This window comes from Anomalospiza imberbis, chromosome 1, assembly GCF_031753505.1.
Source record: "Anomalospiza imberbis isolate Cuckoo-Finch-1a 21T00152 chromosome 1, ASM3175350v1, whole genome shotgun sequence".
In the NCBI taxonomy this organism is placed as follows: domain Eukaryota; kingdom Metazoa; phylum Chordata; class Aves; order Passeriformes; family Viduidae; genus Anomalospiza; species Anomalospiza imberbis.
In genome coordinates, this window is record NC_089681.1 from 127934720 (window position 1) to 127947724 (window position 13005).

Below are 13005 nucleotides of genomic sequence, written 5' to 3' on the forward strand. Positions count from 1 at the left end.
CACCTTTCTGCATCATGGGGTATGTAATTGCTGTGAAGCTACACAGTCCTGAGAAAGGAGCTGGGACCCAGCTCAGCTCACTAATACAAATGATATTTTTTTCAGCTGCTTGCATTTTTATCCTCAAAGCTTTGTATCCATCAAAGTAATGGGTTAAGATTTTGATTTTGATGAGTTTTTTGATATGCAAGTGTAAGTTTTTTCTATTTCCCCCTCTCTTTTCTTGACTCCTGGTTGAGGAAAAATGGCAGTCACTATTAGTTCCTTTTCAAATTGAGTTATTCTCTTTTCATGTTGTTCCTTTTTCTGGTTCTCCCTTGTGCTCCCAGTTGTGCCTTCTTAAAATTCAGAATTCTTTATATTTACAGGACAGCCTTTGGAAGCCTACACAGCCACAGTGCAAGATTTGCTGTGTTTGTGCAGCTTTATAAGCCTTTCCTTCTGACTGCCAGCAATACCGATGCCATGTGATGACCATGTTCTCTTTTAGCATCTCTGCACTAAATCTCTGCTACTTGAAATCAATGTTTTTAGGAACAAAAATTTATTTTGGGTAGAGAAATTATTTTTCCTTATGAAGATTCCAGTGCCAAGGGAGTCTCTGTGGCGCAATCGGTAAGCGCGTTCGGCTGTTAACTGAAAGGTTGGTGGTTCAAGCCCACCCAGGGACGTGTTTTTCCATTTCCTCTGCCATGGCAGGGGATTGGAACCAGATAATCTTAAGGTCTCTTCCAAACCTAGCCATTCAATGAAATTTTAGAAATTTGGAATTCTCTGTTTAGCCTCAAGTTCACTGAAACCCTAATTTGCTGAAGTATGAAGTAATGGATTCACAGACTAAAATATTTCCATGCATCATTATTTAAAAATGAAATTGCATAGAAATAGTTTAATTTTAGGCGGATATTGCAACGTTCCCTATTCTGTCTTATTTGTTTGTCTGTATGGTGCTCTCTTGTGTTGCTTGTGAGCTCTAAAGGATCTGTGTTATTTTATGATGTTGACATGTAAACACATATATACAAAATATCAATATGGGCTACTGTGCACCTCAGGCTGAACAAAGATTTGTCATTTAGGAATTAACAGGGAACTGAATAGTTATGCCATTTCCAGCAATTTTGTGTAACTGGTGAGTTGGAATCTACTGGAGAGCTATTGTTTTTTGCCCCTAGCTTTAAATCTCCTGTGCGTAGAACACTTTAATAATTGCGTAGATGACTGGCAGGTAGATCTAATTCTTTGATGTGTTCTTTTTCCTTGTGCTTTAAAAATTCTGGAACTGAAAGGTTTAACTAACAGTGTATGGCTTTCTCTAAAGCCCAAAACCAGAACAAATCCATATGCAGTAAACCACTGGAGCCCATTATCCTTCAGCAGCTTTCTTGTGGACTCTTTTTCAGGAGCTATAGTGATAGGACAAGGAGTAATGAGTAAAATAAATTGAAAGAGAGAGAATTTAGGTTAGATATTAGGAAGAACTTTTTTACTGTGAGTGTAGTTAGACACTGGAACACGTTGCTTAAGAAGATTGTGGGTATCCCAACTCTGGCCATGTTCAAAGCCAAGTTGGATTAAGGCCTTGAGCAATCTTGTGTAGTGGGAGGAGCCCCTGCCAGGGGTGGCCAAGACTAGATGAACTTTCAGGTCCACTCCCACCCTTTAAAATTCAATGATTCTGTGATTCTATTTTATGAGCCTACCCTTCTCTCACAGAGCTGTCTTTCCACAGATCTGTTTTCATGGTACATGCAAAGCAATTTGGAAATGGAATACAAATCCCAGTTGGTTTTCAACACACTAGATCCAGATCATATCAGATGAATTTAAAATTTGTATCTTTAGGAGCCATGCTGTCCCAAATTTCAGAGTTTCAGGTTGTAAAAGGCTGTGAGTTTAACAGAAAAAAATCTATTAAACTTCATAACCATACTAAGAAACAGATGAAGGAGTCAGTAGAAATCAATTCAAGTAGCCTCCATAGTGTGTCTGGGCAGTGCATTTTCATGTGAGATGAAAAGGGGTAAAGGAGTTTTCAGATAAAGCCCACAGAAAACAGCTACTGAGTTGTTGCATATGAAATTTCCACAGTATTTATGTAGAGTTAACATAGAGAATGGATTTTTAGACTAAGCTTCTGCAGCAAAGAATAAGTAGAAATTAAGAACATTGCTATGGACCAAGAAAGAAGGTGTGAGAGAACCTCAGTTAATCCATAGGTCAGTCCTTGGCCCATAATTTTATTAGCAGGGTGTCACACCTGGAATGGATACCCAAGTCTTATTACAACAAAGAGATGTATAAGATCCCGATGTACAGACAACAGTAAAAGCTATAGAGATGGTAATATTGTATATAGGGCCATAGAAACACTGCCATAAACATGAGCAAGACGTTTTAAGCAGTATTGCTTACTCTTGGATGTGCTTGTCAAAATACATATTTAATGGTTAACTTGCAGGAGGGAGGTGAGTGGGGGTTAGCAATGTAGTTCCTGAATCTCCAGAAGAATCAAAGTGCTCATACTCCCAAAGCAGCTGAGGGCATCCCAGCACTGGAGGAGGGAGATGAAATGCTTGTTCCTCTCACCTGGAACCAGACAAGGACACTGTCATCTCTAGGCACAAACCACCAGTTCATTCTGCACAGGGTTAATTCTTAACCTTAGCTCTTAATCTCTCCAGAAAATTGGAGACTACTAACTAAGAGTTACAGGAACTATATGAACGAAGTATTAGAAACTGTACTCCAGAATCACATATGGAACTGAAAAAGTTCAAAGGACCTCTTGTAACTGTCTGTATCTATTGTACCTAATGCATCTCTTGTATCTATATGAGAATTAAAGTAGATTAGAGAAATTAAGTAAAACTGTAATTCTGCTTTTTGTCTACTGTGAGGCAGGTGCTCTTCATGGGTGTGGTTTGCTCTCTGCTGTTCCTGAGAAGAATAAGCACAGATCCTTTGGATCTCATTGCAGAATCTGGGGGACAAATAATTTTGGCTATGGGCAGTTTCTATGGGAATTGAGATTTTAGATGACTGTGGTAAAGCAAATGTGGTATAGAGGCAGGTACAGACAGCCATAACAGCAATGGATGTTCTTTCAAAGTGAGGAATTAGTCTTATTCCCTGTTAAATGTTGAAATATGTAAATAAATGAGACGGGAGCTCATTATCAAGTGAAAACAGTAATGAAAAGCATTTTCTCCAAATTAAGTCACACTGTGTTTGGGTGACTCCTCTTGTCACACTGTTGTAGAGACTATACTGGGATATATTGGGAGCAGAGACTTACACTTTGAGATGTTAAATACCTTAAGCAAAAAATAGTGGTAAATCCCTTTGGATAAAATTGAAAAGCCAAAAAACTAACAGTCATTATGGAGGAAAGATTTAATGAAGAAAAAAACCCTGTCCTTTACACTGCTATATAGAGAAGATAATTTCAGATTGACAGAACCTAACAGCTAAAAGAGTGAGTTTAATTATTGTCTTTTTTGTGCCCTGAGTGAGCCTGCAGTTTTCTCCAAGAGCTTTTGTGTTTGGATGAGTGTTCTTCTCATATGTTAGTGCATATTTAAGGTGAGTTATGATGCTGATGTTTTGAAGAAATAGCCTATAGGACAGTCTTGGCACAGTAAATTTTGACAGCAACAACCCTGAGATTAGCTTAGCTGCTTAGAGCATGGTGCCAATAACACCAAGGTTGTGAGTTTGATACCTCTGTGGGACATTTATGTAAGAGTTGGACTAGGTGGTCCTGGTAGATCCCTTCCAGCACAGAATATTTTGTGATTCTGTCAATGACAGTGAATTTGGGAATAAAAGCCCTAGAAAAACAGTCTTCAGGGGCTGGTAATTAGTATGTGAGGCAGTAGGTGGTGCACAACGCCTATGAAAATGCTGGAGAACCGCTTTGCTGTTTCACTGTGTCTTCAGAATTGGCATTTGGGAAAAGTTTCATTTCACCTAAAGGTCCAATTTCTGTAGCCTGAACAGAATTAGATATTGATAATAATTATTGGAATTTATTATATGTATTTCAAATGCTTGTGTTCAAAATAATATTCAAATGATGTGTTTGTTTTTTTTGTTAGTTATATTTGCCTTAATGAGAATCATCATTTCCTGAGTAGCTGGAGTGTATACATAAGCATGGATTCATAGAAATGTAGGAAATTTTGCTCATGTAATATCCAACCACATGTTTTCCAGGAAAGGCCAAATGTATTCCAGCCTTAGAATATAAGCATGCAGTATTTTCTTTGTTTATGCACTGTAGATTGCATTCATTATGCATCTGAGATTCATCGGGTAGCCCTATAGAAAAATAGTGAATTTCTAACGAGCTCAGAATGAGGCATGAGTAAAGCTAAATGATTTAGGGGTTACTCCTGTTTGCATGTCTAATAGCTTTATTTAATATTTCATTGAAATTGGATACATGATTCTAATACTGTAAAACACTGCATTAAGAGGGTGGTAGGAAGGCAGATTCTAGGAAAACCTGTCTGAAACCACTACAATGAAACAAATCAAAAGTCACGTCAAAAGCTTCAACTTAAACCTGAGTGGTGGAAGTGTAGATATGTTGTCTGTTAACGTTGTTTTGTCACTCACCTGTATTAAAGGACATTTGTCTGTAGCACAGTAATCATATTTTAGACTGATAAACTCAGATACTGAAGATAATTGGCAGTGGCTAGTGTTTCTCCATATGGGGCTATGCGGTTGCAACTGCCCCTTCTAGAACTGTGCTACATGGTTTGAGGTTTTTTTCCTCAATTTTGGTCCCATTGATGGTGTTCTCCTTGCCTCTAGTTTTTACTTACTTAGGCCATATTAATACAAAAACACATGCTACAGAGAGCCCAATGTGCTGCCAGCTGAACCTGCTGTAACAGGAAACTGCATGGATACAAAAAGGAATATTTGCACTGGAGACATCAGAAGTCAGCTTAGATACAATTTGAAGCACACATTGACAGCAGCCTTTTAATCTCTGTCCAGCTCCTGGGGGGATGGTGTAAGAGAAGCTGATAGACAGAACATATTTATTGATCACACAGGTGAGAGTCATCAGTCCTGCAGATTCCAGGGAGGAAAATGGTCTGAATGCTGCAGTACTTTGGTTTGCACAGTTTTATCAAAACCAAGCACTACACATCAGTTGTCTCTCTACCCAGCTCTACAGAGCTTCTCCAGCAATTCTGTTCTGGCATAGTACAGCCAGGGCTTGCTGCAAACTTTGCCTTTCACTTAGTTACTCCAGCTGTTTTCCTTTCCTTCCAAGATTCGTTCTTGCTACAAATGTAAACATTAATCTATAGTTTTAGCTAATTTATGCTAATCCTCTAGATGTACTGCTGCTGATAAGGAAGTTCTCCAAAGATAATGCTTATAGGGAGGTGGAGCACTCCAAAAAATAATTAAGATCACTTTACCAGAAGTTTATTCAACATCTTATATTCCCAAAAGTAGACGATATTAGGGCTCTCTGCCCTGTCTGCCTCTTATCTCTTATTTGCAGCTATGATCTTTGAAAGACAGTTTCTTCAATATTATATGTAGCATAAGCAAAGTACTTGATCACGCAATAAATTCTGATAAGCTGAAAACCTGCAAGGCAGACTGAGTATCTGTCCAGTGCTAATGAGGCTGGAATTTGTGAGGTAAACACAATGTATTTTTTCAGGTTTAATTTCCAAATGAGGCTGCTTTTGGAACAAAGATCTGAAAAAACATAATTTGGATGTTATCAGTGAGCTGACAGAAAGGAAGTGTTCTCTGCCTAGAAGGACATGCCATGGAATAGATCACAGAGAGCAAAGGAGGAATCAGAAGACGACAAAAGGAGACAGTGTTTGCTAGGTGTAGTTTCCTTTCTAAACTCAAGTGTTCTTTTAGCTGTGCTTTAGGGTATTTTTTTCCCTAGGCAATAAAGGTCTACCTCCCTTATCCTAGCAATAACCTTTGCATACCTTCTAGTGAATTGCATAACCTGAGGGATGAAATTTTAGCTTTTCAGTCCTTGTAGGAACTTCCCATCTTGTAGTTAATCTATACAAAGAAAGAAAGTCTTTACTGTTTTCAAATATTGAATTACTGTTTTTACAACAACAAACTTATTTTGAAATGGTAAAAAAAGCTTATATTTTAAGAATCATCAAGGTTCACTGAGTAAATGCAGGTGTTTACCTACAGTATATTTTACTCAGTGAAGAAAAAATGGGTTATATTTTATAATGGAAATTCCCATTTTTACTAATTAAGCACACAGCTGCAGGCACATAGCAGCTGCACCCAAGATCATGTTTTCATATTTGCCCTATTTTCCTTAATCAGTTAATTGCAAGCAAGAACAAAAAAAAAAAGTCTTTAGAAACAGATTTTAGTGCTTATTCCCCCTTGTACCATTTGGAGCTGCCTTCAGACTCGCAGCTGCTATCTTTGGAGTGGTGCTTTCTTCAGGCTACAGGGACTTTATTCTGGATATTTTCTTCATGCCACTCTTTGGGGGTTCTGTCTGGCCATCTCACCTCTTGCCTTACATGCTTTTGCTGTTGTCTTCATGATCTTCTGTGGGTTCTCTCAAACACCTTCCCAACTACAAAAACACGGCTGTTGGAATTGCAGTTCATTTAGGGTTTTCAGCAGTCTTCTAAACGGTCTCAGAGAAAAAGTCTTTGCTTCTTGTGGTAGTTTGTGTGAAAGTAAATTATTAAGGTTAGTAAAAGCATATGGTTCTGTGTCTCATACACAACTGAACAAACTGTAAGGGCCTAACACTGACCTTCCTCACAAAAAAACTAAATTTGAGATTCTTGGCATAGACTTCTGCACATCCTTTCTAAAGCACACAGGCATGGTTCTGCTGATTACAGTACAGCATCGGCCAGCACAGCTCTATTAACAGCCAGGAGCTTTCTGTCCTCAAGTGAAAGAGAGAAGCTTCATTTTCCTTCCACCTCTAAGTGAGATGATGCTCCTTCTTGCAGCCATTAATCCTACTTAGTAGTTGGAAAAAAGGATGGAATTATTTCTGCTCCTGAACTTCTCATACTTTGAGGCAGAGTCACTGAGTAAGTTTCTTGAGAACTTCTCAGAAGTTAGTGTTGAAATGAAGAGTCAAGTAGACAATCACGCCCTTAAGAGAGTTGTAATCAACCTTTTGTGGCTTTAACAAAATGTTTTATAGCATCGTACTAAAATCTTGGTGTGAGAATCTCCAATGCATCTAAGCAAATAATTAATTAAATAGTTTCTTTTGGAACACTGGACATGCTTTATTTCATTTTTTCACAATTTATTTAAACATCTCACATATACAAAATACATTTTCTTTCTTTTTTTTGAGAAATGATGACCTTTTTTTACCCATAGTAGAAGATTGAAATGAAATTTGAAAGTGGGAACACCTGATTTTGGAGGAAGAAGACAAAGAGGAAGAAAAATTATCCACATGCTTAAGCTGTGGGTGAGACAGGACATCCTAAGTTTTAAGACAGACTTCAAAGAAACAGAGAAGCAATACTTTAAATGCTACTAGCACCATCAAAGTTCAACTATTGGAAAATACTCTGTAATGACACAATTAGCACCACTGTATTTTGAGTGGAATTGAAAGTACCTCAGATCATATGGAGAAGTTCCTACAAAAGATGTGGATCACTCTTGATTTAGTGTATGAGGTAGTTTAAACCTTTGGAAGTCATGGATTTAAACTTCCTCTGTGGAAGATATTCAAAGGCCACAAGTGGTGCAAACTTTCATGACTTTTTATTTTGTTTTTTTTTTTTTCTTTACAAAGGTTGACATTTCCCAAAACAAGGTGTTAAATCTTGAAAGACTTCCAAGTCCATTTGGGGCTGTATTAAATTTCATTGCACAATGCTCCAATCAATTCTTCTCCTTCTCTTTGGCCCAGAGTTTAAGCAAGTAGATGAACAGAAGAAATGGAAGGAGTCAGCTTTCATTATAAAAAGAAATGACAAGAGAATAATTTGGGAGAGGCTTTAAGTTAATTTTAGTTCATTCATTTAAAACAGACTGGGCCAATGTCCAAACCGAATTCTTGGTCAGCGCCGCCAATATCCAAAGGTGCAACGTCAAGGATGGGCAAGCGGGATGGCTTATTTGTTCTGTATTCAATGATTGTTTTGCCCCATTCATTGTTCTTTCTCTGTAAAAGAAGATTCATTGCAGTTGTTATTGCATTGTTCACAGTATTAAGAATTGTTTCACCTGAAAGGATAATTTCTGAAATAATTTAATATTAATTTTGCTTGTATTGTTTGCAAATCAGATACCCACATCCAACTATTTAGATCTCCAATATAGAGAAAATATTTACTTGAATCTTCTGTAGTCCAATGTGATGCTGTATGCAAGCTACCATATTATTCACACTGATGTTAGATCCAAAGAGAACCCTGCCTGATTCTTTCAGGACTTAATGATCCTGCCCCTTCTATAGCATGTGCATTGATAAGCATGTGTTTGCTTATCAATCTTCTGTTTACATAGAATTTGGATATGATCCCTCTGAAAACTTTCTTTGGCCACATGTACAGTACAAGGTAGGATTTTTTTTTTTGTAACCTCTTCCTTATCACTTGTTAAGGATCTGACATGGTTGGGTTTGTAGGCTACATATCTTCACCAGGCAAAATTTTGCTGGTTTGACCAATAATCTAATTCTGAATTAAAGCACAACTCTATCCCTAATCACATGCTTAGGCCCGGGCAGTCAGCATGCCCATGGTTTCTGTGTTACTTACAGAGCAGCCATCCTCAAGAACACTGAATGTGAATCTGCTGTTGCCTTCAGCTCGTAGTTCAACGTCGTTGGATCCCTGCAGCACAACAGCCTTCTTAAGGTTGCCAGTTTCTGCATCCATGTAGGCAATGCTGTTCTTGCAGTGGTAGGTGATGTTCTGGGAGGCATGGTTGGCCAGCAGACGCATGAAGGCAAGTTGGGTGGCCATATCCTTTGAGGTCACTCCTTCACTATTGTATTCAAACTGAAAAACAGTGAGGAACCCAGTCAGTTGTATTGTGGGGAAAAGGAGGATGTTTGTAATGAAAATGTGTGACAACTGCTCTAGTGTCCTGGTTTCAGCTAGGTTGAGTTAATTTCTTCTTAGTTGCTGATACAGTGCTGTGTTTTGGATTTGGAATGAGAATGGTGTTGAAAACACACTGATGTTTTGGATTTTGCTAAGTTGTGATTACCCTAAGTCAAGGACAATTTTTTTATGTGTGTTTGTCTCATGCTCTGCCAGTGAGAAAGTGGGCAAAAGAAACTAGGAGGGAGCATAGCTGGGACAGGTGACCTGGGCTGATCAAAGGGATATTTAACACCATAAAAAATAATGCCCAGTATATAAACTGGGATGAAGTAACACAAAAAGGCAGCCAATCTGAGTTCAGGAAGCAGGAGGGTCTGGCACCAGTCATCAGGTGGCTAGCAATGATATTTTGCATCATGTATTGATTTCCTTTTTATTACCATTATTATTTACCATTGTTACTATATTTTATTTTCAAATATTAAACTGTTTTTATCTCAACATGCCAGTTTTACTTTGATTCTCCACCCCCTTCTACTATGGTGTATTGCGGGGAAGAGAGGAGTTGAGCAAGTGGCAGTGGTACCTAATTTTTATCCGAGCTTAAACCATGACAGCTAGGAACTTAAAAAAAAAAGAATCAGAAGTCTGCAGTCACTTTTTTATCGCCACTCCTGAGCTAAAGAATATGAAATAAAAGTAGGAGGAGGTAGACTGACAACCAGACATGAGTGGATGTAGTTGAACTGCAGATTCTGTTCGAAGGTATGGTGTTAACAGCTTATAGGAATTCAGAGACAAAATCAGGTAAGTTCAAGGAAGACATCTACTGTTCCCACAGCTACACACAAACAATGCCTGTCTCAATAAAACTGTGAAACCTTTTTTGATAGAATTTTGAAACTTTTTTAATATAATAGTGTCTGTGGATAGTACAAATGTTTTCTTCACTCTTGTATTCTTTTTACAGCATCTACTTTTTGACCCTCTAAGAAACAGGACCCTAGACTGCTCTGATCCAATGTGATTAAATCTCATCTTAGACACTTCATTACAATACCAACTCAATTTCATTTAAGAATTAGGCTCCTAGCTGTACAAAAGTGATGCATTTGCAATTTGCTGGGACAGTATCTAATGTGCAAGTAGTAGTTCTTGTTTTTACTTACAACAACAATTCTGAATGTTATGGTGGCATGCACTCAGAATGTGATGTGTAATATAAATATCTTTCCAGGAATAGTATTGTATGTGCTTTATGTAACAAATATAAATTAAAAACATTGATGTTTTTCTTTAATTTATCTGCTTGCTTCTGAGAGTCAGTGAATTGAGAACTCTTCAGACAGCGCTGTAGGAAACAATCACCCTGCCACCCTGCCATACATCACTAACCTGGCTGCCACCATTGATAGTTTCACCAAACCAGATGTGCTGCTTCTTGTCCTTGGGATTCTTGTTGATATACCAGTTCTTAGCAGGAATATTGTCAGGGTTGGCATAGATGCAAGTCTCACCACTGGAAAAATCACAGTATGCTCTAATGGCATCTGCGGTGCAGCCTTGGTTAGGATCAATCCAGTAGAAGCCTGCCATTGAGGGAAGAAATGTGAATCATGGTTCACTCAGCATAAACTTTGCATGCAGTTCATATTTACTTGTCAGATATGGGAACTCAGGCCATAAATATCACAGCTAGGTGCAATATTAAGGTGATAAATGGGATACAGATATTTTGGATTGTTAATATATAAGAAACTGTATTTAAAAACAAGGGTTAAATATTTTTGTATTATTTCGGAAAATTATTGCAATAATATACAACAATATCAACAAAGAGCTTTTCAGGATGTAACTGTATTTTCAGTGAAGGCAGAAAGAACTTCATTGGTCATTTAGTATTTTTGCCATGTGGCCAAGGATACCTTTCACTGAAGAAAGCTAATGCCCTGGAAGTGGTCCCTGAGACAGAAAGGACAAACATCTGGCACTAACATACCACTGCTCCATTCTGGGTGGCTAAGTCTGAGGTCACGGCAGGTGCGAGCTGGGTTCTTTTTGGAGCCTTCTGGGGTCAGCAGGGTCTCAATTTGGTTGTTCAGTGTTTTCAAAGTGGCATCAACTTCATAATCCTTGGGTCTGAGAGAAGGCTGATCAGCCCGGTAGTATTCTGCATCAAAACCAACTTCATATCCACCACCATTGGGACCAGGGGGGCCAGGGGGACCAGGAGGACCAGGAGGACCCTGAAGTTTTTCAAAAGCAGAAGACAAAAAGCATTCTGTTAGAGATATGGTACTTTTAATGAAATGCTTCCACACATGCATACTCCTGGTTAACTCCTGGCACCCTCAGCTCTAATTGGAGGCAGCACACCTGGACTTGCCCTGTGGTGACTGCTATGGGTTGAAGCAATGGAAGATGCACAGTGCAGGACTACCACATCCCCTTTGTGCATTTGCACTCTGGCCATAAGGAGCAAAGAAAACCTTTTAGTTCAAGTTTATTAAACATTTCCCTAATATTGACTATCTTTTTTAAGAAATAAAATCATGTGCATTATTAAACTTCTAAGCTTCTGAAGTGATTTAATTACTAGGCTTATAGTATAACATAAATGTGTTAAATCAACCAAAAAAAAGGTTATACTCACAGCAGGACCTTGGCTACCATGAGAGCCACGCACACCAGCAGGGCCAATAGGCCCAGGGAGACCATTGCGACCATCTTTACCAGGAGGACCAGAAGGACCAGGTGGACCCTAAATGGAAATTTGAACAGTTTAAATGACACTGAAAATGCTACAAATAGGGATTCATATGGATGAGAGCATACATGTATATTTCACAAAGAGAATGGGAGTTACTTGAATATATTCTGTAATTCACTTACCCTTGGGCCAGCAGGGCCAGTGTTACCAGGAGGACCTTGATCACCATGCTGGCCCTATTGGGAAAGATACACAGTCATCAAAAAAAGAGCAGTGGAACATATTTGTGTTTGCTTGATTCAAGAGGGAAATGTATGTAATGTGTATTTGGGTTCAGAGAATGGGAATCTAGGGCTAATGACCTTTATTAGTGGAGTTAGGGTATAAAATGCTTGTTTTGGGAAGAGAGGAGAGAGGGCGTCAAAATATATTTATGAGGATAACTTATACAATTCTTTATATTGTATCTTCTGATCTTTCAGAGAAGATCAGAAAGAATTTAAAGGAAAAGTCAGAATTCCTAATGTTGATACCCAAATTTAAAGGGCAGAAAATCCACAAATTACTTCAGCTTTTCTCAGATAACAGTTTTACAATTTCTGGCCAAAATAAGAAATAATACTAAAACAAAAGTAGAAGATTTTTTAATTCTTTTTTAGCCAAATGCAATTGAACTTCAAGGGAACTAATGGTAGTCACAGTTCCAATGCCAATACCAGAATCTGCCATTTTGTACAAAAAAATGTTGAATGTTAAAGACTATTTATGATTCTTCATTTGAAAGGTGCTGCAGAATTGAGTAAGTGGTATTAACATATTGTATTGCACATATGTAATTCTTTGCTGGTGAGACCTTATTTTGGGTGTTTTTTTGCTCTTTATATTCAAAACCCTGAAAATCATTTACTTACAGCAAGACCAGGAAGACCCTGCAATCCATTGTGTCCCTTCAAGCCAGGCAGACCTCTAGGCCCCTTATCACCAGGTAGACCTTTCTCACCACGTGGACCTTGTGGGCCCTAGGAAGGGATATAGGTGTCAAGGGAATAAATTAGAAGGCTTCAAGAACATACGCCTGTCAAAGCAACAATTAAGTGTAAATATTCTACATTAAGTCATATCCCAATGTATATAATGGACATCCCCTTAACACACCCAGGAAGAGTGCCAATCCCAAAAGCTTCAGGACTGATCCCACAAAAGAGAATGCTAACTGAGATT

The 13005-nt window shown here is 38.3% G+C and overlaps 1 protein-coding gene and 1 non-coding gene across 2 annotated transcripts in view; one reads left to right on the forward strand and one right to left on the reverse strand.

Moving 5' to 3' along the window:
• Positions 1-597: 597 nt before the first annotated feature.
• Positions 598-671, forward strand: TRNAN-GUU (transfer RNA asparagine (anticodon GUU)). Its single transcript has one exon. It is a non-coding gene; the product is annotated as a tRNA-Asn (tRNA).
• Positions 672-7763: 7092 nt separating this feature from the next.
• Positions 7764-13005, reverse strand: part of COL1A2 (collagen type I alpha 2 chain) — a 38673-nt gene continuing 33431 nt past the window's right edge. The window contains exons 46-52 of the mRNA XM_068210846.1: positions 12696-12803; positions 11967-12020; positions 11728-11835; positions 11074-11320; positions 10470-10663; positions 8784-9026; positions 7764-8185 (exon numbers count right to left, since the gene is read on the reverse strand). Of these exons, the coding sequence (XP_068066947.1) occupies positions 8039-8185; positions 8784-9026; positions 10470-10663; positions 11074-11320; positions 11728-11835; positions 11967-12020; positions 12696-12803 (1101 nt within the window). The 3' untranslated portion in view covers positions 7764-8038. The remainder of the gene's footprint in view (positions 8186-8783; positions 9027-10469; positions 10664-11073; positions 11321-11727; positions 11836-11966; positions 12021-12695; positions 12804-13005) is intronic.